Source organism: Danio rerio, chromosome 5, assembly GCF_052040795.2.
Source record: "Danio rerio strain M-AB ecotype USA chromosome 5, GRCz13ab, whole genome shotgun sequence".
NCBI classification, from domain to species: Eukaryota; Metazoa; Chordata; class Actinopteri; order Cypriniformes; family Danionidae; genus Danio; species Danio rerio.
In genome coordinates, this window is record NC_141025.1 from 9,484,001 (window position 1) to 9,505,000 (window position 21,000).

Consider the following 21,000-nt stretch of genomic DNA (forward strand, 5'->3'; position numbering starts at 1 on the left):
GATTATATAGTCTGAAGAACAATGATGGTTTCACGGTTATCACGTCTAATGTAAATTCGAGCTTTATATTAGGCAAGTAGCTATTTAGATTAACTGTTGTTGTCATCTGCGTCGATGCATATCATTTTAATAATGACTCTAACATATCTTTTGTTTACATTGCACTGAAAGGCACTCACAACTCTCACCGTGAGATGTTTCCCACTGCATGTGCTCGAAAAGACGCAAGCGCGTTGCTTCGCTTTTGCGAACATTGTCATATATTCTTACATTAGAAATAACAAACTTGCAAGCGGAAAAGACGTGATGTGGGAACGGCTGCTGCTATAGTTAATCTGGCGTGTGTGTATTAGCCTCAGTGTACTTAATTAGAACTTTAAACTAGCGCACAGTTGGCAACATGGCATAACTGTTTAATTGCAACAGTTTCATTTTGTTCCCTGCAACAGAAATGCGGCTCAGAGAAGACTTTACGATTAATTAACTGTGACGAATTAAAGCGCAGTTAATAGTGAAATCGGCAAATTTTTGCATCCCTAAGTTTTCGGTTGCACGAACCACTCGCTTATGGTGACTCACGCTCTGTGCAGCCTTTAACTGCAGCTTGTGCTGTATTAAACAGACACACGTCACTTCATACCTATAGCGGCCGTTTATCGACTGAACGAAATTTATTTTGTATGTCTTGGTCACACTGTTTGGTGGGCTGGAACAAACTGACTCCGGGCCGCCAAATGAATAACCCTGTAATAGGGTGTCTAAACTCCACCACCACAAAAACTCAACAGCCATTTTTACAACACTGCTTGCTTAGCTTTTTGACTGATGTTCAAACCGAAGTTTCTATGAAATGCATAACAAGACTGTTACATTTTTTTCTGTGGCAGGTCATACCAGTCCAAGAGTCTTTTAGGACATTTTTACAGTGAGTTTTAAAGGGGTCATGAAATTAAAAACCAAAAATCTGCTCTGGACATATAAAACTAAGTCCAGGGTTCCCACTATAAACCAGACGTCTGAATTTCTGGACTAAAAACATTTGCGTTAATCTAAAACAGCTTATATTGAAGACAATCCGGCAAAACGACAGGTTGTGAATGGGCCTCTTTATGATGTAAGTGTGTCTAAACTCCGCCCCCACAGAAGATCAACGCCTACAGTGCCTCCAATTTGTGAAATCAGTGGTTATGACAGCTTATTATGTATTGATTTGTCTAAACTCCGCCTAATAACAGCTTAATAACAACTATATTGTGTAATAGTGTCACTGCTTGTTTAGCTCCACCCACAAATTTACTATACACAGAAAAAATGACAACTACTTTTACCAGCACCCCATTGTTACCTTATACTGTTTAAAAATGAGCCCTGGAATGAAATGTACTGTCATATTTATATGTTCATGGATATGAGGACACTCACCACTCCAAACAGTTCTCCTTTCTTACTGATAGCCAGGTAAAGATTACTGCCAAGACCTCTGATAGCAACAACCCCAACATCCACCGATGTGATCTCCAAAATACCTGAAAAACATAACCACAATTAGCCAGATGGAAGAAAACAGACACTTACATTTACGCCCTTTGAATTATGAGAACACCACACATATCCTTGCAAAGCACCTTAATAGTGTACTCCTGGGTCATACACATGTCATGTTAAATCTCCCCTATTGTTTTAGAAGATGCCTTCTTTTACAAATGCTATTGTGTTTCTCTGAAGTTAGCAATTTTATTTTAATAACATCATATTCATTCTTTTAAAGAATTCTCTGCACTTTTACATTTTAAAATACTCTGAATGATTTATGAGCTCCTTTCCTCAACGAGACCAAAACATGTCCCAACAAGGAAAAGAAACACTGAGATTATTATACATAAGGAGACATTTGGTCCCCACAATGTGGAAAATACCAGAACCACACACACACACCCCACACATGCACTCATACATGTTTGGTTTTCATGTTTTATGGGGACTCAATGAAACACACTCAAACAAACACACACTACACACGCACTAATACATGTTTGGTTTTCATGTTTTATGGGGACTTCAATGAAACATACTCAAACAAACACACATTACACACATGCACTAATACATGTTTGGAAGTTCATGTTTTTTGGGACCTCAATAAAAACACACACAAACACACACTACACACACACTCATACATGTTTGGTTTTCATGTTTTATGGGGACTTTAATGAAACACTCAAACAAACACACTACACACACACTCATACATGTTTGGTATTCATGTTTTATGGGGACCACAATGACACACACACACACACACATGCACGCACGCACGTACACACACACACACGCACACACATGCACGCACACACACTCAAACGAACACAAACACACCATACAAACGTATGCATACATGTTTATTGTTCATGTTTTATGGGGACCTCAGTGAAACAAACACAACCACACACATGCATGTACAAACAGACACACACACACAAACACACACACCCTACACATGCACTCATGCAGGTTTTCATGTTTTATGGCAACCTCGATGACATGCACACAGACCCAAACACAAAAACACACACAATACACTCATGCATGTGGGTTTTTATGTTTTATGGGGACCTCAATGAAACACACGTGTGCACACACACACACACACACACACACACACACACACACACACACACACTCACACACTCAAACAAACACAAACACAAACACACCCTACAAACATACGCATACATGTTTGGTGTTCATGTTTTATGGAGAAACAAACACACACACATACACACACACACACACACACACACACACACACACACACACAACCTACACATGCACTCATGCAGGTTTTCATGTTTTATGGGAACCACGATGACATGCAGTGAAACACACACACACACAAACAATCACACTAGACATGCTATGGGGACCTCAATAAAACACACACACACACACACACATGCATGCACACCTACAGCCACACTCACAGGCATACACTCACGCGCACCCACAAACAAACAAACACACTCTACATACGCATGTTGACTTTTCAGGTTTACATACACGCAACATACAGGAACATACACGCAAACACACACACGCACGCACACGCACACAAACAAACAAACACACCTTACATATGTACTGATGCATATTTGGTTTTCATGTTTTATGGGGACCTCAGTGAAACACACACATTCACACACACACAGACACACATTATATCTCTCAGTCTGATAACCCCAGCGGCTGTGGTGTGAACTCTAGGCTGAAGCTCAGGGGGTTTTGCTGCTGCTGCTCTTTGATCAGAGCAAAAGTGCTGAAAGATGCGTCTACATGAGCGCATGAGCTGACCTCAGAACAGTTGACCTGCCCTCCTGTCAAGGGCTCTTACTCAAACCAGACACTGTGTTTATACTGCGCTAGAAAACACTCCTGTGTGTGTGTGTGTCATTAGACTGTGTTAAAGAGATAGTTCCCCCAAAAATGTACATTCTGTCATCATTTACTCACTCTTTACTTATTCAAACCCGGTTTGAGTTTTTATCTGTTGAACTCTATGAAGATATACTGGAGGACTTCCATAGAGTTTTTGCTCCTTCTATGGATGTCAATAGCTGTGTTTCCATCAAAAATGTGAATAAATGTGTCATGACTGTCAGTGACCACCTGAGGGCGCTGTAGTTCAATGGACACTGAGTGGAACTACAGCGCCCAAAAAGACTACATTTCCATACATTCTTTCGCACACACACCTGGTCTGTCATCTACACTGATTTACAACCACAGCTGTCTCCAATCCCCGTTGATTACCTGGACTATATGTTCAACCATTCCACCTCTGTTTGTTAGTTGGTCGTTGTCGTTCCTGTTGATATGTTTCCTGATTCCAGTTTATATCCTGTTCTTGTGCTAAAGTCTAGTCCTAGTTTAGTCTGCTTGAGTTCCTAGTTTGTTTGTTTATTTTGTTACTTTGATTTTTGGATTTTTTGTCACTTTCTCTGCACTATACATCATTAAAACTGCACCCGTTTCTACACCCGTTTTTGTTCCTGTTTTGATCACGCTAAAACGTGACATAAATGTATGAGCATAACTAAAATATCGCATATAAGACATGGAAAAAAAGCAGCGTTTCCGTCACTTCCAAATATCAAGAGTAATAACAGAATGTGCTGCGGAAAGAGAAGCTGCTTGAATCTTTTCTTCATTTGATAAATGACTTGCGCCTCAGAAGGCAATCCTGACACGCAGTATATGTGCTGCAGCGTTTGAAAGCATAAGTCGTGGAGGACAGACACTCTTAATTGACCCTTCGTTAAGCCACACCCAAAAACCACCACCCACCAATCGTGGGTTAGCAACTGCAGCTACGCGCAGGGGCTCTGTCAAGCTTATGAGCGAGTGCATATGGATTGTGCAAATCTGACACCCGGTATCCTTAAAGTTTGAACAGGATGGTGGTATTTTTTCCCTTTTTAAAACCAAAAACCCAAGAGGAGAAATACCAGCGTGGATCAAGCTCTGTGAGTGGCGCTAAAGGAGCTGAGCTAAGTTGGATTTGTTTTGATATTCCTGACATTCAGTGATGGACGGCAATAACTCACACACCTCTTACCCTAAACCAGGGGTCACCAAACTTGTTCCTAAAGAGCCGGTGTCCTACAAATCTTAGCTTTAAGATTAAAATTTGTCTTCATTTATTATTAATTAATTAATATAAAATAAGAGGGATCACACAAAATTTGAACCCGCATACCCCTCAGTAAATGTGTAGTTGCGCCCCTGACTAGATATACTTGAAACATCCAGACAGGTGTGCTGAAGCAAGTTGGAGCTAAACCCTGCAGGGACACCGTCCCTCCAGGACCGAGATTGGTGACTCCTGCTCTAAACAGATCTAAACTGTGTTTCCTACAAATATACGAAGCAGGTTATGTTTCACAGCTGTGCTTTTTTCTTTTTCCGCTCTATATTATGAGCACTGCTCCGTTTAAGCCTTCACCATAGTAACGTTAGTCATACTAATAGCGATTAGGTCATAATGAGGCAATTACGAATCTGTGAATCTGTTGGTAACTTTACTGAACTTCATATTTCTATCTATTTCAAGCTACGAATATTTGAAATTATCAACAGAACAAAACTGAGACATAATCACAAACTGAGCACTTGCAATCAATATACTTTACCAGCAGCTGTTTATCAGTAATTTATAAAGAGCACACAAACATACTGACAGTAATAGGTAACTTACTGTACATTGTTATGGGTCAATGATGCTAATATTCAGCACAAGTTCATCAGTTTCCCCTTTCTGGCGGTTCTTTCTATAAATGAAGTATGTAGAAGCACTGTCATGTGTGTTTCCTTGTCGGTTAGTAACGCTGTATTTCATTGCACAACATTATTCTATCAGGGTTTTGGTCTAAAAATAGAGAAATCATGGTTTAATAAAGTATTATTAGATTATTTGTACATTTTCACCTCTCCTGCTGAGCATGAACAAAGCTGTTGAATGGTTAGCGTATGTGGCGGCTAGGCTAAGCTAGCTTCAATTTTGATTTAATTATTCTCTAATCGGTTACCTATTATGTGGTGAATATACTCCTGTAATACATACTGCAGTCCTTTTTGTCTGGCTTTCTCGGATATCTCGCCTGTTCGCCAAAAATGACATTATATCCCTGGCCATGTCTGACACCGGTGCATAAACATTGATAAAGCCGTGCCAGGAACGAAAGCTTGACAGGCGTAGCAACAGTAACTAAGGAGGGCGGGGCTTAGCGAAGGGTAAATTCTGAAGGTAATTAATAATATAATAACACTAATACTGAGATGGTTGAGGCGTTTTGGAATGACCAAAACAGCATTTCAGATGTTCTACAATGTGCTCAGTCAGCTGGTTTGTTCATTCACACACATTATCATCATGACAAGATCTCTTATAACAAAAATCACATGACCTTTTTTTAGTGCGCTTACTGGAATTTGTTTGGTAAAAGTGTTTCCATCGTAGTTTATGTGCATCTTTTCTTATCGAATAATACGTTTATCTTACTCAGTTATGCGCATATGTTTTTTTATTAGCATTTTCAAAACGTATGCAAATCTTGGTGTTTCCATCAATTGATTTTTTGATGTGCATATCAAAAATGCGCATAAAAGTAACTAGTGGTTTCTTTTCTTCCAGCATTTTCTGTATATCTTTTTTTGTGTTCAACAGAAGAAAGAAACTAAGGCCCCGTTTACAGTAATGCGTTTTAGTTTAAAAATGCATAAGTTTTGCTACGGTTACGCCATCTGTCCACACAAAGCCAGAGTTTTCAAGCGCCGAAAACGGAGCGTTTTGGAAACGCTGGAGAGGCAGTTTTCATTCTAAAGCGCTGCTGCTCCGTCTCAATGTGGATGGGGGAAAACGGAGTCATCTGAAAACAGAGACGGGGCTGCCGAGATTCCCTACCTGATTGGGGCTTTTGTGTCATTGCGTATCCTTCCCTTATTCGTCAAGCCCCTATCACATGACTATAACACATGGCTTTAACGTTACCGGAAGACAGCAGACCAGCCTTCACTTTAAACAACATAATGGACACAGAAATGGGAGTGCTATTTGCACTATTGTTTGTTTTAGGCGCCATTGTGCAGTTAAACTCTGCCTTTTTTACTACAGCAGCGCCATATATTCGCTAGAACGCGCATGCCCAGAGTGCGTGAATGGTTACGTGATATACGTTTTTGGTGGCGTAGAGTGGACGAAGATATGTTCAGAAACGCTGGGTGAAACGCTAGTGTGGACGCGGATAATTTTTTATCTAAAAAGTCGGTAACACTTTAGAATAACTATCCGTTATAACTAGTTAATAGACCATTAATAAACTGTTAGTTAACAAGTTATAAATTACTTGTTAAACAAAAGTTAATAGTTTGTTAACTATTTATAACTGTCCCTTATATATGGCTAATAGAAAACTTACAAGCCGTTAGTTAACAAGTTGTAAATGACTTCTTAACTGTATTTTAATGATTTATAACTATACCAAATCAATTAGTAAGAGATCATGAACAAGCTGTTAGTAAATAACTTAATAAAGGCTTGTTAAGTATCAGTTAATATTGTATATATGTTATTGGGACGTTATTCTAAAGTTGCAGCTATTCTTCATTTATTAACTGTTAGTAAATGAGGAATAGTTGAAACTAGAATAACGTCCCAATGACATGCTTGAGCTAATAACTATCACTTAACTATTATATTTACACTTTATTCACCATCTAATAACACCAGTGAAACTTTTTTGTTAGACCACTGGTGTAATTTAAAATTTTTATTTATTTTGTTTTCATGTTTAGCACTTCATGGGTTTGTATTCTTGCATACTGCTGTACTGCCATGTCACGGTTCAGTATGTGTGTTTCTATACATTAAAGACAACTTTTAACATTTCATCTGTGGAGTTTCTTTGGTAAAACACAGCACACAGAAAAGCCTATAAGTGGAACAAGGTTTAGAAACAAACATTTTATATTTTAAATATTACATCAAATTTCTGTAGCTTGAACTTACTCCATCCATTTGCAGTTCTACAAAGATTCACTGGTATTAGTAGTTGGTTAACAAACGATGAACAACTCTCGTCTGTAAAGTGTGAGTAAATATGATAGTTAAGTATTAGTTATTAGCTTAAGCATGTTATTGGGACGTTATTCTAAATTTGCAACTATTCCTCATTTACTAAAAATTAATAAATGAAAAATAGCTGCAACTTTAGAATAACGTCCCAATAACATATACACACCATAACTGATACTTAACAAGTCTTTATTAAGTTATTTACTAACAGCTTGTTCATGAACTTTTAATAATGTATGAGGTATAGTTATAAATCTTTAAAATACAGTTAAGAAGTCATTTACAACTTGTCAACTAACGGCTTGTAAGTTATCCATTGCCCATCTATAAGGCACAGTTGTAAATAATTAACAAACTATTAACTTTTATTTAACAAGTCATTTAAAATTTGTTAACTAACAGTTTATTAATGGTCTATTAACTAGTTATAACGGATAGTTATTCTAAAGTGTTACCAAAAAGTCTTTTCAAACTAAATTGCACTAGTGTAAACGGGGCCTCATAAACCACTTAAATGGTTTTCATTTTTGGGTGGACTATCTCTATAATCTCCGTGTGTGTGTGTGTGTGTGTGTGTGTGTATCAGTGAGCACATCACTGTCAGTCAATATTTGTGTTTTTCTCAATTATCACTCTTAGATTAAGGTGACAATGGATGCAGATAATCAGCCCAGCAGAAGATAAACGGTCTAAACTGTTTCTTTTGAGAAGGGGAGGGAGGGACATATACATAAAATTTCACTTCATTTTCTTGTCGGCTTAGTCCCTTTATTAATCCGGTGTCACCACAGCGAAATGAACCACCAAATTATCCAGCAAGTTTTTACACAGCAGATGCCCTTCCAGCCGCAGCCCATCTCTGGGAAACATTCACACACACATTCACACACACACACTACGGACAATTTAGCCTACCCAATTCACCTGTACCACATGTCTTTGGACTGTGGGGGAAACCGGAGCACCCGGAGGAAACCCACACGAAGGCAGGGAGAACATGCAAACTCCACACAGAAACGCCAACTGAGCCGAGGTTTGAACCAGCGACCCAGCGACCTTCTTGCTGTGAGGCGACAGCACTACCTACTGCGCCACTGCCTCGCCTACATAAAATTAACAAAAGTAAATAAATAAAACATGTATTGTTTATAAAATAACAATGCATTACGGCAGTTCATTCTGCTGTGGTGACCCCTGATTACTCAGGTACTAAGCCGAAGAAAAATGAATGCATGAACGGCAATAATAATTACCTTTAATTATAATTAAGAATACTTTTTAATATTATATTTAAAACTTTAGTTGATGTGTAATGTAGCTGTGTGAACATAAACAACATCTCTGAAAGAAAGATGCTCAAAGTTCAATACAAAGGGAGACATTGGCTACTAGTGTTAGCTTAGCAAAGTCTACAGCGAATTAAGTTTAGGGACTGCAAAAAATACATCCGGGTTAATGAGATCGTAAACCCTTCATGTTAAGTGGATTCACCCTGTGCAGCAAAGCGGTGTGTTTAGAGGCACTGTAATGTTATAGCAGAGAAAGCTAAAATGGCGTCCAAAAGATGCTATTTCCACAGAGCTTGTTCTGTTTCTGTATTTGGGCTTCCAAAGGACACGACACAAGGAGAGAAGTGCTTACAGTTTCATTTTAATTATGTTCCAGAGAATTATAATAAATTTATAGCTCTAGCATTTGACAAAGGACAGCTTTCAGAATCTCTTGCAGATTAGTGCTGGATTTGGCTAAAACTCCTCAAAGAAGGAGCAGCTCCAACCATAATAGACGAAGCTGTGGATTGTGAGCCACAATCTGTAATTGTTTTTATGTGTTAAAATTGGTCTATTACATGCACAGTGTCTAGCATTAACGGTAAGTTGTAGCAAGGACATAAACAAGGATCTAAACAACAGGTAATGCTGTTTGGCACTGCTAACAATTTAGCTACAAATTCATATTTATCTGTCAAACCGCAGTAAACAGCCACAATCTTCACCAGCGTTGTAGTGTCTCTCTCTATGGCCCCGTTTACATTGTCAGGTCTTGATGCCCAATTCCAATTTGTTGCCTATATCTGACTTGTTTGCCTTTCTGTGTACTTGTTGTTTTAACTGTGACCCATATCCAATTCATTTGTTTATACTTGCCTTACAATTTACGATGTTGCGCATGCATAAAGGCGGGTTCTAGCATCTGTGCCACACTAGCCAGGATGGAAGACATTGTCTTATTTTTAGCTATGCGAAATATGTGAAGTGTAGTATAAGCAATGAATGGTTTAGTCCAGATTTACCCCCACACAGTTTTTGTAATGGTATGGCTCTGATGTGTGTGTGTGGTTGAAGATGTAGCCTTTACCTGTGTGCGCACTAGTGTTGGAGAGAATAAAGTTTTTCTATGTGTAGCCCGCAGTGCGTGTATTAACAGCGACAAAAAGCAAAAGTTACAATACGAAGTTCGGCCAACTTTAAAATGATTTTGAGGTGGAGGTGGGAAAGGGTCATCATCGCAGCGTGCGCTTATGGTTTATATGCTTCATGATGTCCTCCACCATTCAGAGGAATGTGTGGGTACAAGAGAGATCTCAGGTCTGGTGGGAGCAAATTGTGGCGACTGACCACTTTCCTCCTCTGATGTTGTTTACCTCATCGGCATCTCCACACATGCTCTTCTTTCGGTCATTAAACTGCGGAGAAGCACCACATTTTCGCAAGTTTAATGATGTACAGAATGGAACGCCTCAATAAATCCGATCTGCCTGTTTACATGACAGTCGCATTGTAACATATCCAATCAATATCTGATTTATTTCCACATATGAAGGAGGCCTGAAACCGATCTCTGAATATCCGAATCCATGCGTTTTTTTCTTGTTTACACGGTCATAGAACAGATCCCATCTGTGTCACATATGAGCAAAAAATCGGAGTTGGGTCACATTTATCTGGCAGTGTAAACTGGGCCTATGTCTTGCATTCTACATTTCAAATAACAAACTTGCAAAAGATATGTGAATGTTTCATATTACTTACACATGCTTATAACCTCAATATATATGAAAGATACGTGTTAGATTTCATTTTAGAGAGCAGGCGTGAGGTTCAGCTGTTTCCTCTATGTGATTTTCTGTCTGATTCAGACTCAAACTGATATGGCTAACAGTTACTCTGACTGACATCACATTCACGGGGGGCTCAGCGTCAACGCTTTCCATTCATTTTGAATGGGTGACGTCAGGCGTTGCCGAACTGCATTGTGGATCCGTCGGCACCGCTTTAATGACGTTGCTCGCTGCAGAAGTTGGGAATTTCTTAACTTTTCAAGCGCCAACAGGCGCATCAGCCAATGAGATAATTTTATAAAATTGCCCAGCTCAGACAGTAGCCAATTCCGGACTAATTTCATTGGCTGACGCTGCTATGATGATCGCATCAGCCTCAACTTCAGCCATGCCTTTGGTCAAACATTGTCGCTGAAGCCCTGTGTGAATGCTTAGTGACAGCATTTACACAGCAGAGGCACAGTGCATGCTATTAGAGGCGTGACGCTTTACTGATGACGTAGAGCTGATCCGCGAATCACAGCACATTATGTTGGCTGACCAATCAGAGCCTCTTGAGGGTGGGCTTTCTGAGAAACTAGGAAATAAGAAAGTCTTTTTCATGTTAGCCGAGTAGCTGTATATAATCAAAGTAAGATTTATGAAAAAAATAACATGATTTTCCACAAATGAAGCATGAGCACACGTTGCTTTGTATCTTATAAACAAAACCAACCCTTAAAAAAATGCACTCTGGACCACCACTTTAATAAGACTTTTAAAGTGACGGTTCACCCCAAAAATGACAAAGGTTCTCACCATTTACTCTCCTTTAAGTGGTTCCAAAGCGCAATGAGTTTCTTTTTTTTTTTTTAAACATGAAAGAAGATACTTTAAAGAATGCTGGAAACTGGTAACCATTGACTTACAGGGGATCCTAAGCTTTTCACTCATCATAGCTCACATGCTGCTGATAATGTGACAATAAAAGTGATTTGATTTGACATTGTGGGAAAAACAAATACTATGGAAGTCAAGGGTAACATGTTTCCAGTATTCTTCAAAATATCTTCATTCGTGTTTAATAGAGGAAAGAAACTCTTAAATGTTTGCAACAAATGATGGAGGAGTGAATAATGACAAATGTAATTTTTGGGTGAACTATGCCTTTTTAAAAAGTCTCCTCAAATAATACCAGTAATTTTGGATTATTTTATAAATTTCAATTTCCACTTCAAATATCTCAATCTATCTGTTCATTATTAATCTTTTAATTTTGAACTGGGTTAATAAATATTACCCTTATTTAACCTTCAACACATCTATAGTTTATTGCTTATTTTCATTCATTCATTTTCCCATTCATTTCATTCATTCATTAGTCGCCATCGTTGAATGAACCACCAACTAATTCGGCATATGTTTTACGCAGCGGATGCCCTTTCAGCCACAACCTAGAACTGGGAAACACCCATACACTCTCATTCACACACACACTCATACACTACAGCTAATTTAGTTAATCCACATAACCTGTAACGCATGTCTTTGGACTGTGGGGGAAACCAGAGCACCCGGAGAAAACTCATGCCAACACAGGGAGAACATGCGAACTCCACACAGAAATGCCAACTGACCCACCATCGACCTTCTTGCTGTGAGGCGACAGCGCTAACTACTTAGCAACCATGCATAACTCAGTACATCTATGGGAAGTCCCCACAAAACATGAAAACCCCAGCTTATGTGGGTAAGTGTTATATGTAGGGTGAGGGTGTGTGAGGCGTCTTCAGCAGGCTCTCAGGTTGCAGGTATCAAGTGAGCTGTAAAACTATCTGAGTGCTCTGTGTTGTGTCAGTGTGTGTGGATGAAAGCATGAAAGGAAGGAGCGACAGACACAGACAGACAGCAGGATGACAGAGAGACGCTTCACTGAGCTCTGATCAAAGAGGACTCACACACACTGCAGACTGGAGCCCACTGACACACAAACACATGCATGCATGCACGCACACACACACACACACACACACACACACACACACACACACACACAATATACACACATTACACAAACATTCATTCATTTTCCTTCGGCTAAGTTTCTTATTTATCAAGGGTTGCCACAGCGGAATGAACCACCAACTATTCTGGCATATATTTTACACAGCGGATGCCCTTCTAGCCGCAACCTAGTACTGGGAAACACCCATACACTCTTATTAACACACTCATACACTTTGGCCCATTTAGTTAGTAGAAGTAGAAACGTCAACTGACCCAGCAGTGACCTTCTTGCTGTGAGGCGACAGCACTACCTACTGTGCCACTGTGTCACCTAACTCATGTCTAATAACTGATTCATTTTATCTTAGCCATGATGACAGTAAATAATATTTGACTAGATATTTTTCAAGACACTTCTATACAGCTTAAAGTGACATTAAAAGGCTTAACTAGATTCATTAGATTAACTAGGCAGGATAGGGTAATTAGGCAAGTTATTGTATAATGATGGTTTGTTCTATAGACAGTCAAAAAAAAATTGCTGAAAGGGGCTAATAATTTTGACCTTTAAATGGATTTACAAAAATTAATATCTGCTTATGTTCTAGCCAAAATTAAACAAATAAGGGTGGAATGGGGGGGGGGGGGGGGGGGGGGCATCCATTTCCTGGAGAAGCGTAATGCGGGCAAAGTGTTGGTCATTATACAATTTACAGCACTAGGCTCAGAGGAATTCCTATTCTTTTTTTTATAAGATTTAGAAAAGGTGAAATCTGTGGATTTATGCAGAATAATTTTGGGAGTATCATAAATAAAATCTTAAAGGGTGAAAAATCTACTTTTCAAGCTGTTTGGACAGACATATGTGGTAGGTAAAGTGTATAGACCGTCATATTGGGCTGATATAAACACACACAGTCCTTTTTTTCAATTTAACAACATTAAAACGGGGGACCAGTTAGACCGCCCGCCCACCGAATTGATTGACAGCTGCATATTAACATGTCCCGGTAGTCACGTGTATAATCATGTTAACAAGACGGGAGTAAAAGTAACTCAATGTAAAAGTGCGCAAAGTAACCAGGAATAAAAGGTCTGTCCAGTTTGCTGGATCAGCAATCATCATCAAATGTGATCAAGAGTAAGGTTCACATGTTTAAAATGTTTGAAAACAGTGGACGTGTGTAATGAAGTACAGCGATTTACTTCAGCTTTACTTCATCAGCACAGCCGCATGTCAAAACAATTATAAAGGAAGACGCTTCAATCCCAGTTTGTTGACGTTAAATCAGGTTTATTTTATACATTAACATAACAGATATCCATACAGCAGTGGAGATTAACCTGTATCCTGTCACATATGCGTGCAAAAAGAGTGCAAAGTTAAAAGCGCTCTGTCTGTATGTGTGTGTGTGTGTCTGCTGCGCTGTGTGTGTGCGCTCGTGAACTTTGTAATGACATTGTGTGTGACTCATCGATGCAACTGCATAACAAATACTCATGGGTAAAGTTCTTACTGTAGTATTTCTCACAAACGATACGTAAGATCTTCTTCCTTTAAGTCTGTCTGTTGTCTGACGCAGCCGAGGCGCAACAAAACAGCCCCCTGGTGCAAAAATGTATAAAGTAGAATCTTGTAAAAGGTATAATGAAAACTCTGATGGGTGTTTTGAGCTGAAACTTTACAGACACATTCTGGAGACGCAAAACCCTTATATTAAATCTAAAAAAAGGGGTAAACTAGGTGCTCTTTAATATATGATCTAAAAAGTAATACCTTTTTAACTTTTATTTAATGTTTACAATACAAATCTAATTAGATCCTCTTTATTTGGTAAACAAAGCAAGTTTCTCATATAATATATCTGCTAAAAGACAGAACATATTACTTTACCAAGTGTATTGTGAATAAATCATATATATATTTTTATATTCAACAACAATATTACTGAAATTAATTAAAAAACTGAATAAATATGAATTTACACACATTTACAAAAGTAAATAAACAGAATCAATGATGGGCTAAAATCTGCGGAATTCTGTGGATTTCTGCGCGCGCAGATTTCGTGTGGGCCTAGTGATCGGTTAAGAAATTACTGTTTACACATGTGAAGAGTGTGTGTGTGTAATCCAGTGGATAAGTGTAGCATTTTGATTGGTTGTGTTTGGAAAAGGAAAGCAAGCAGTGCTTTCCCAGATTTCCCAGATTTTTGTGTTTTAGGTAGAGAATTGTGTTTTGTTTTGAAAAACGTGTTGTACGCAATTGAAGTCCAAGGCTGAGAAATAGCTTATGTTTTTGAAGATTTGTGGTGTAGTTTTGCATTTTGAGTGAGATGTTTCAGAAATCGTGTGACATCAAAAGATTTTGTGTGTAAGCAGATGGAAAAAAAACTGTAAAACAAAGATAAATATGCATATAATACATAATACTGCTAATAATAATAACATTATACAAACGCAAATTGTCATGAATAAACTTTTAAAAGCAACTTGAGATGAAGAAGGCATGGAGGCAGTGGTTTTTATATTTATGTAGAAAATAATAATTTTGTTACATTTTAATCCTTTAATTGTTTTCATATGTAAAGATATTTGCGTATTGCTGTACATCCTGTGTGTATTAAGCAATGTGTAAGCGTTTGGACCTGCATAGGTGCATAACTAACACGCTCTGCGCTGGACTTCAACAATGCGCCTTAACACACCTCTTTTTAGACCGGGGCACCCATGAGTCCACAAAGTGGCGCTGTAGCGGGGATGTGACACTGACAACAGGGATGCGAATCCAAATGCAGGTTTATTAGAGAGGTCAGGTAAGCAGTGGTCAACACAGGGGCAAACAGATGTATGCAGGCAATCTAGAGTCATAGTCAAAACAACAGGAAGATGGTCACAAGGCAGGCAGCAGACAGGAATAAACAAATAAATAAGAAAACATGCTGTAATGTCACTTAACAGATAACAAGACTCAGCAACAACTGTGTGTTTGAGAGGTATATATATATATATATACGCTGCGTCCGAAACCGCATACTTCCATACTATACAGTACGCTAAAATCAGTATATGAGCTGAGTAGTATGTCCGAATTCATAGATTTTAAAAATCAGTATGCGAGAAGTAACTGGTTGACCTACTACTTTTGGCGAGATTCTGAAGTGCGCATCACATCCATGCTGAGCTATCCCATGATGCCCCTATGAAAGAATTTATGAATGGAACTTAAGCGACGCAACTGACGCAGGTAGGTCACGTGATCATGACAAAATGGTGGCTGTAGTACATCCGAATTCCATTCATACTGCTCACATTCATACTGTATAGAACATACTTTTCTAACGGCTGAGTAGTACGTTTAAATTCAAATGCAATATGTACTGAGTAGTAGGCGGTTTTGGACGCAGACTTTAGCTGCGTCCCAAATGGCACACTATACACTATGCACTCATGCACTATGTACTTATGCACTTACACACTCAACAGGATAGTATATGTATGTAGCGTTGTCCCAAATGGTACACTAATGTTTTTTTACTAAGCGGAAATTCAAACCGTTTTCCTGATGACGTTTGACAGTTGCCAGATCAGTGAAATAAACGACCGAATTATCAAATAATACCTGCCGTGAGTATAACCGCATTCACTATCGGGAGGCGCTATAATCACTCTCGTAGGAGAATTTTGCTTTCACCATCCAAAATAAATAAAGTTATCCAACATGTGCGTCCGATAGCTCCGCCCCTTCCGCTATGTAAGCAAACCTGCAGTCGTTGAGTGTGTGAAGTGTCCATCATTACACACTTCATTTTAGCAGCTGAATGAGTGCATCATCCGGGTAATTAAAGTGCACTTAATATTTTTAGAGTTTTCAGAGTGAACACACTACTTACACTATTTATACTACAAAATGGCGTAGAATAGTGCATAAGTATGCGATTTGGGACGCAGCTTGCGTCTGTGTAATCAGTCCAAAATCAGCTTCAGCTGTGAGTGTCTAATCAATGGTGTCTTGGAGCAGGTGAGTGTGTGTGTTGCATGACTGGGATCTGTAGTCCATAAACCACCAGATTTGTAGTTCGTATGAATGTGAATGTTTTCCAGTGATCTATGGTGTTTAGATCGCTGGTGATTGTGACAGGCGCAAATGGATTTGCTATTTAAACAACATGGAGCAAAATGTGAACATTACAGTTGCGCTGCTCTGAAAATACCCATACACGTCTTGCACCTTATTGTGCTGGTAGTATGATAGGGCCCAAGTTCACTAAAACATTACCAAAAATTTCAAATGATGAATTAAAAACTACAGTAAGATCTGTAATATTATCAGTAATACTAAAACAACATCATAACATGTTCCTCTTTCAATAGTTTGAAACGAATACCTAAAATTGCATACACAGAAACTGCTGAAACACTACAGTTTTGGTCACTCCATTATTACCTTTATTGCTATAACATAAATCTGCTGACTATTTCCACAATTGTAAAACAGCACTAAATTCCTCTTGGCTTTGAAGTTTAACATCAGCGAAATCGCACTTAAACTAACCACAAAACAGAGCTCAGAGAACAAGCCAAGCGTTAACAGTAAATGTGTTTATAATCCCACCTCCATTCAACTCAAACAAGCCAAACTCCTCTGAATAAATTAATAAATAAAACTGAGCAGATGTGAAGCAGCGCAACTGATCCAGGTAGGTCACGTGACCATGACAAAATGGCGGATGTAGTATGTTTGAATTCTATTCATACTTCTTACATTTATACTGTATAGAACGTACTTTTCTAATGGCTGAGTAGTACGTTTAAATTCAAATGCAATATGTACTGAGTAGTAGACGATTTTGGATGCAGACATAGTTTGTGTAATCAGTCTAAAAGCAGCTTCAGCTGTGAGTGTCTAATCAATGGTATCTTGGAGCAGGTGAGTGTGTGTGTTGCATGACTGGGATCCGTAGTCCATAAACCACCAGATTTGTAGTTCGTATGAATGTGAATGTTTTCCAGTGATCTATGGTGTTTAGATCGCTGGTGATTGTGACAGGCGCAAATGGATTTGCTATTTAAACAACATGGAGCAAAATGTGAACATTACAGTTGCGCTGCTCTGAAAATACCCATACACGTCTTGCACCTTATTGTGCTGGTAGTATGATAGGGCCCAAGTTCACTAAAACATTACCAACAATTTCAATGATGAATTAAAAACTACAGTAAGATCTGTAACATTATCAGTAATACTAAAACAACATCATAACATGTTCCTCTTTCAGTAGTTTGAAACGAATACCTAAAATTGCATACACAGAAACTGCTGAAACACTACAGTTTTGGTCACTCCATTATTATCTTTATTGCTATTACATAAATCTGCCGACTATTTCCACAATTGTAAAACAGCACTAAATTCCTCTTGGCTTTGAAGTTTAACATCAGCGAAATCGCACTTAAACTAACCACAAAACAGAGCTCAGAGAACAAGCCAAGCGTTAACAGTAAATGTGTTTATTATCCCACCTCCATTCAACTCACACAAACCAAACACCTGCGAAAAAAGCCACCCCAAACGCCTCTAAATAAATAAATAAATAAAACTGAGCAGATGTAAAGCGACGCCGGGAGGTCAGCATTAAATTTGCTGTATTTTTCTTTGCACGTTGCCTTGTCATGCTCTGCTGCACGTTACTAAATGCTGCATCTTTGGCTCGCATTTGTTTGCGCAGATTTTCCACAAGCCCCTGCCAAAAGACACTGCATTTGGTGCCTGAAAAAGTCAAATAAACAGCTTTGCCGAGACTACAAAACAGCATCATTGCATCATGCCTATTTGTCGCCGATATTAAGGCGCTGGAGCTTATTTTATTGTGCTGGCGAATGCATCTGTGGCACACATGGCAGTGATTTTGTGCCATATTGGTGGTCTGCAATCCGTCCGGCTCATGCCTGAAGCGTCCCGACTGCTTCCTGCGACAGCTATGAAGATGACGTCTGAAGACATAACAAAAATGATGGCTCAGACACATCTAATAAACCATTCTGAAATAGATTATGTTTAGGCTTGGTTCATTTATTGACCTTATTCTTGAAGCATGAGCAGGCACAGCCAATGGCATCTTTTTTGGCTTAAGACTACCGATTTCATTTACTTCCATTGATTTTCAGAGGTTATAAACAGCTCATTACAGTATACCGTTTCATGACGCAAACAGATATTTTCGTACGATATTATTCTACTTTTTATGTATAGTCATGAACACACTTTGTAGAGCAAGTCGTTTAATAGTCGTTTATTATTCCTAGTCATTTCTCCTATAGGCAACTGATTTGAAAGTTCTAAAACAAATCGCAAAACCAGCACACTACTGTATTGAAGAATATTGGTCAATGCACAGACAACACACTGATATGATGAATAAGCAGTTTAGCGAAAAACAAGGTGCAAATATGTTGTGGAAAAATAACAAAAATGTGCTGTTTTTTGTTTTAAAATGCGGTCTACACTCACTGGCCATTTTATTAGGTACACCTGCCCAACTGTTGGTTAACGCAAATTTCTTATCAGCCAATCACCTGGCAGCAACTCAATGCATTTAGGCATGTAGACAAGGTCATCATCTGCTGTAGTTCAAACCGAGCATCAGAATGGGGAAGAAAGGTGATTTAAGTGACTTTGAACGTGGTTGATGGTGCCAGATGGGCTGGTCGGAGTATTTCAGAAACTGCTGATCTACTGGGATTTTCACGCACAACCATCTCCAGGGTTTACAGAGAATAGTCTGAAAAGAGAAAATATCCAGTATGCGGCAGTTATGTGGGCACAAATGCCTTGATGCAAATGCCAGAGGTCAGAGGAGAATGGTCAGACTGGTTCCAGCTAACAGAAAGGCAACAGTAACTCAAATAACTACTCGTTACAACCGAGGTATGTCCATGTCCATCCCTTTATGACCACAGTGTACCCATCTTCTAATGGCAACGTCCAGCAGAACAGCACGCCATGTCAAAAAGCGTGAATCAACTCAGACTGGTTTCTTTAATATGACAATGACTGTCATGTATTTAATCACTGTATTCAAATGGCCTCCACAGTCACAAGAGCTCAATCCAATAGAGCACCTTTGGGATGTGGTGGAATGAAAGATTCGCATCATGGATGTGCAGCTGACAAGTGTGCAGCAACTGTGTGATTCTATCATGTCAATATGGAGCAAAATCTCTGAGTAACATTTACTGTACCTTGTTGAATCGAAGGATTAAAGCAGTTGTGAAGGCAAAATGAACATGTGACTAAATGTGATTTACCATAGTTTATCCCGATTAAAATAATTTTGAGACTCTAAACGGAAACAACCGTCGGACAGCAGGTTGTACAGATAAACAGCAAAAGAACTAAAACAGTTTCGGCCAAACCACAAGAAGCTGCTTGTTCCAAAACTGAGTTTTCCAGAAAATTGCATCTCTGCAATGTAATTATTTATGTTTCTATTTAAAGATGTGAATTTCTACTTGTAGTAGACTATTGATATGGGTCTGGATGCAGACCTGGGGCCTCATGTACAAAGACTTGCATTGAATTGACACTAAAACATTGCGTACAGACAAAGCTGTAAATGTGGGTACTCAGTAAAAAATTCAGATGTATCAAACACTGCGTACGCTGAATGCACGCATATTCTGTTTGTATACCCAAATTAACGTGAAACTGAGCGCAAAACCCCTCCCTGCCTGCTCCCCCGTATAAATATGGTATCGACTCTACTTTGGGAAAACCAAGCGAAAAAGCAATGGCAAAAGCAAGCAAAATAGAAACTATGAATGTGAATTGGAGATGCTCCTATCTGAGGTAGACTGGAGAAAAACTGTGTTATTTGCAAGTTTGTCCTCCAGAATTAATCACATAAGAAAAAAAAAAGTAGAGTGGGAGAGTTTAGCTGACGCGGTTACCACAGTGGGGTCTGAACATTGCACTGTGAGTGAATTAAAAAATAAATGGTCCGATGTAAAGGTGCAGGTTAAGAGGAGAACAGCGGCGCGCAGTCAAAGTGTGGACCGAACAGGCGGGGGAACAGGGGATGCTGAACTAACACCCTCTGAGGAGAAGGTTGCCTCAATTGTGAGTGACACTTTACTGTCTGGAGTAGTATCCGTGTCTGTGGGAGACACAGATGTATTAGAGCAACACTTTGTTCGGGCGGTATAGCAGCACCCCTCCGCTCTTATCAAGGCAGCGCCTCCGGCATTTCAGCTGCCCAATCGCCCACTCTACAACTGACCGAGTGCCTGCCTACTTGAAGCCTCATCCCAACCATGCTGATTG

General features: G+C 39.1%; 3 protein-coding genes across 3 annotated transcripts in view; 2 read left to right on the top strand and 1 right to left on the bottom strand.

Annotated features, from left to right (window-relative positions):
• tnksb (tankyrase, TRF1-interacting ankyrin-related ADP-ribose polymerase b) overlaps positions 1-21,000 on the top strand; it is a 318,296-nt gene that overhangs the window by 59,388 nt on the left and 237,908 nt on the right. The window lies entirely within an intron of this gene.
• LOC147843842 (uncharacterized) overlaps positions 1-21,000 on the top strand; it is a 321,661-nt gene that overhangs the window by 14,170 nt on the left and 286,491 nt on the right. The gene's annotated exons all lie outside the window — the stretch shown is intronic.
• The window catches only part of fgf10b (fibroblast growth factor 10b), a 45,808-nt gene that overhangs the window by 3,176 nt on the left and 21,632 nt on the right, over positions 1-21,000 (bottom strand). Inside the window, 1 exon segment of the mRNA NM_001045858.1 lies at positions 1,423-1,526. Within this exon segment, the coding sequence (NP_001039323.1) occupies positions 1,423-1,526 (104 nt within the window).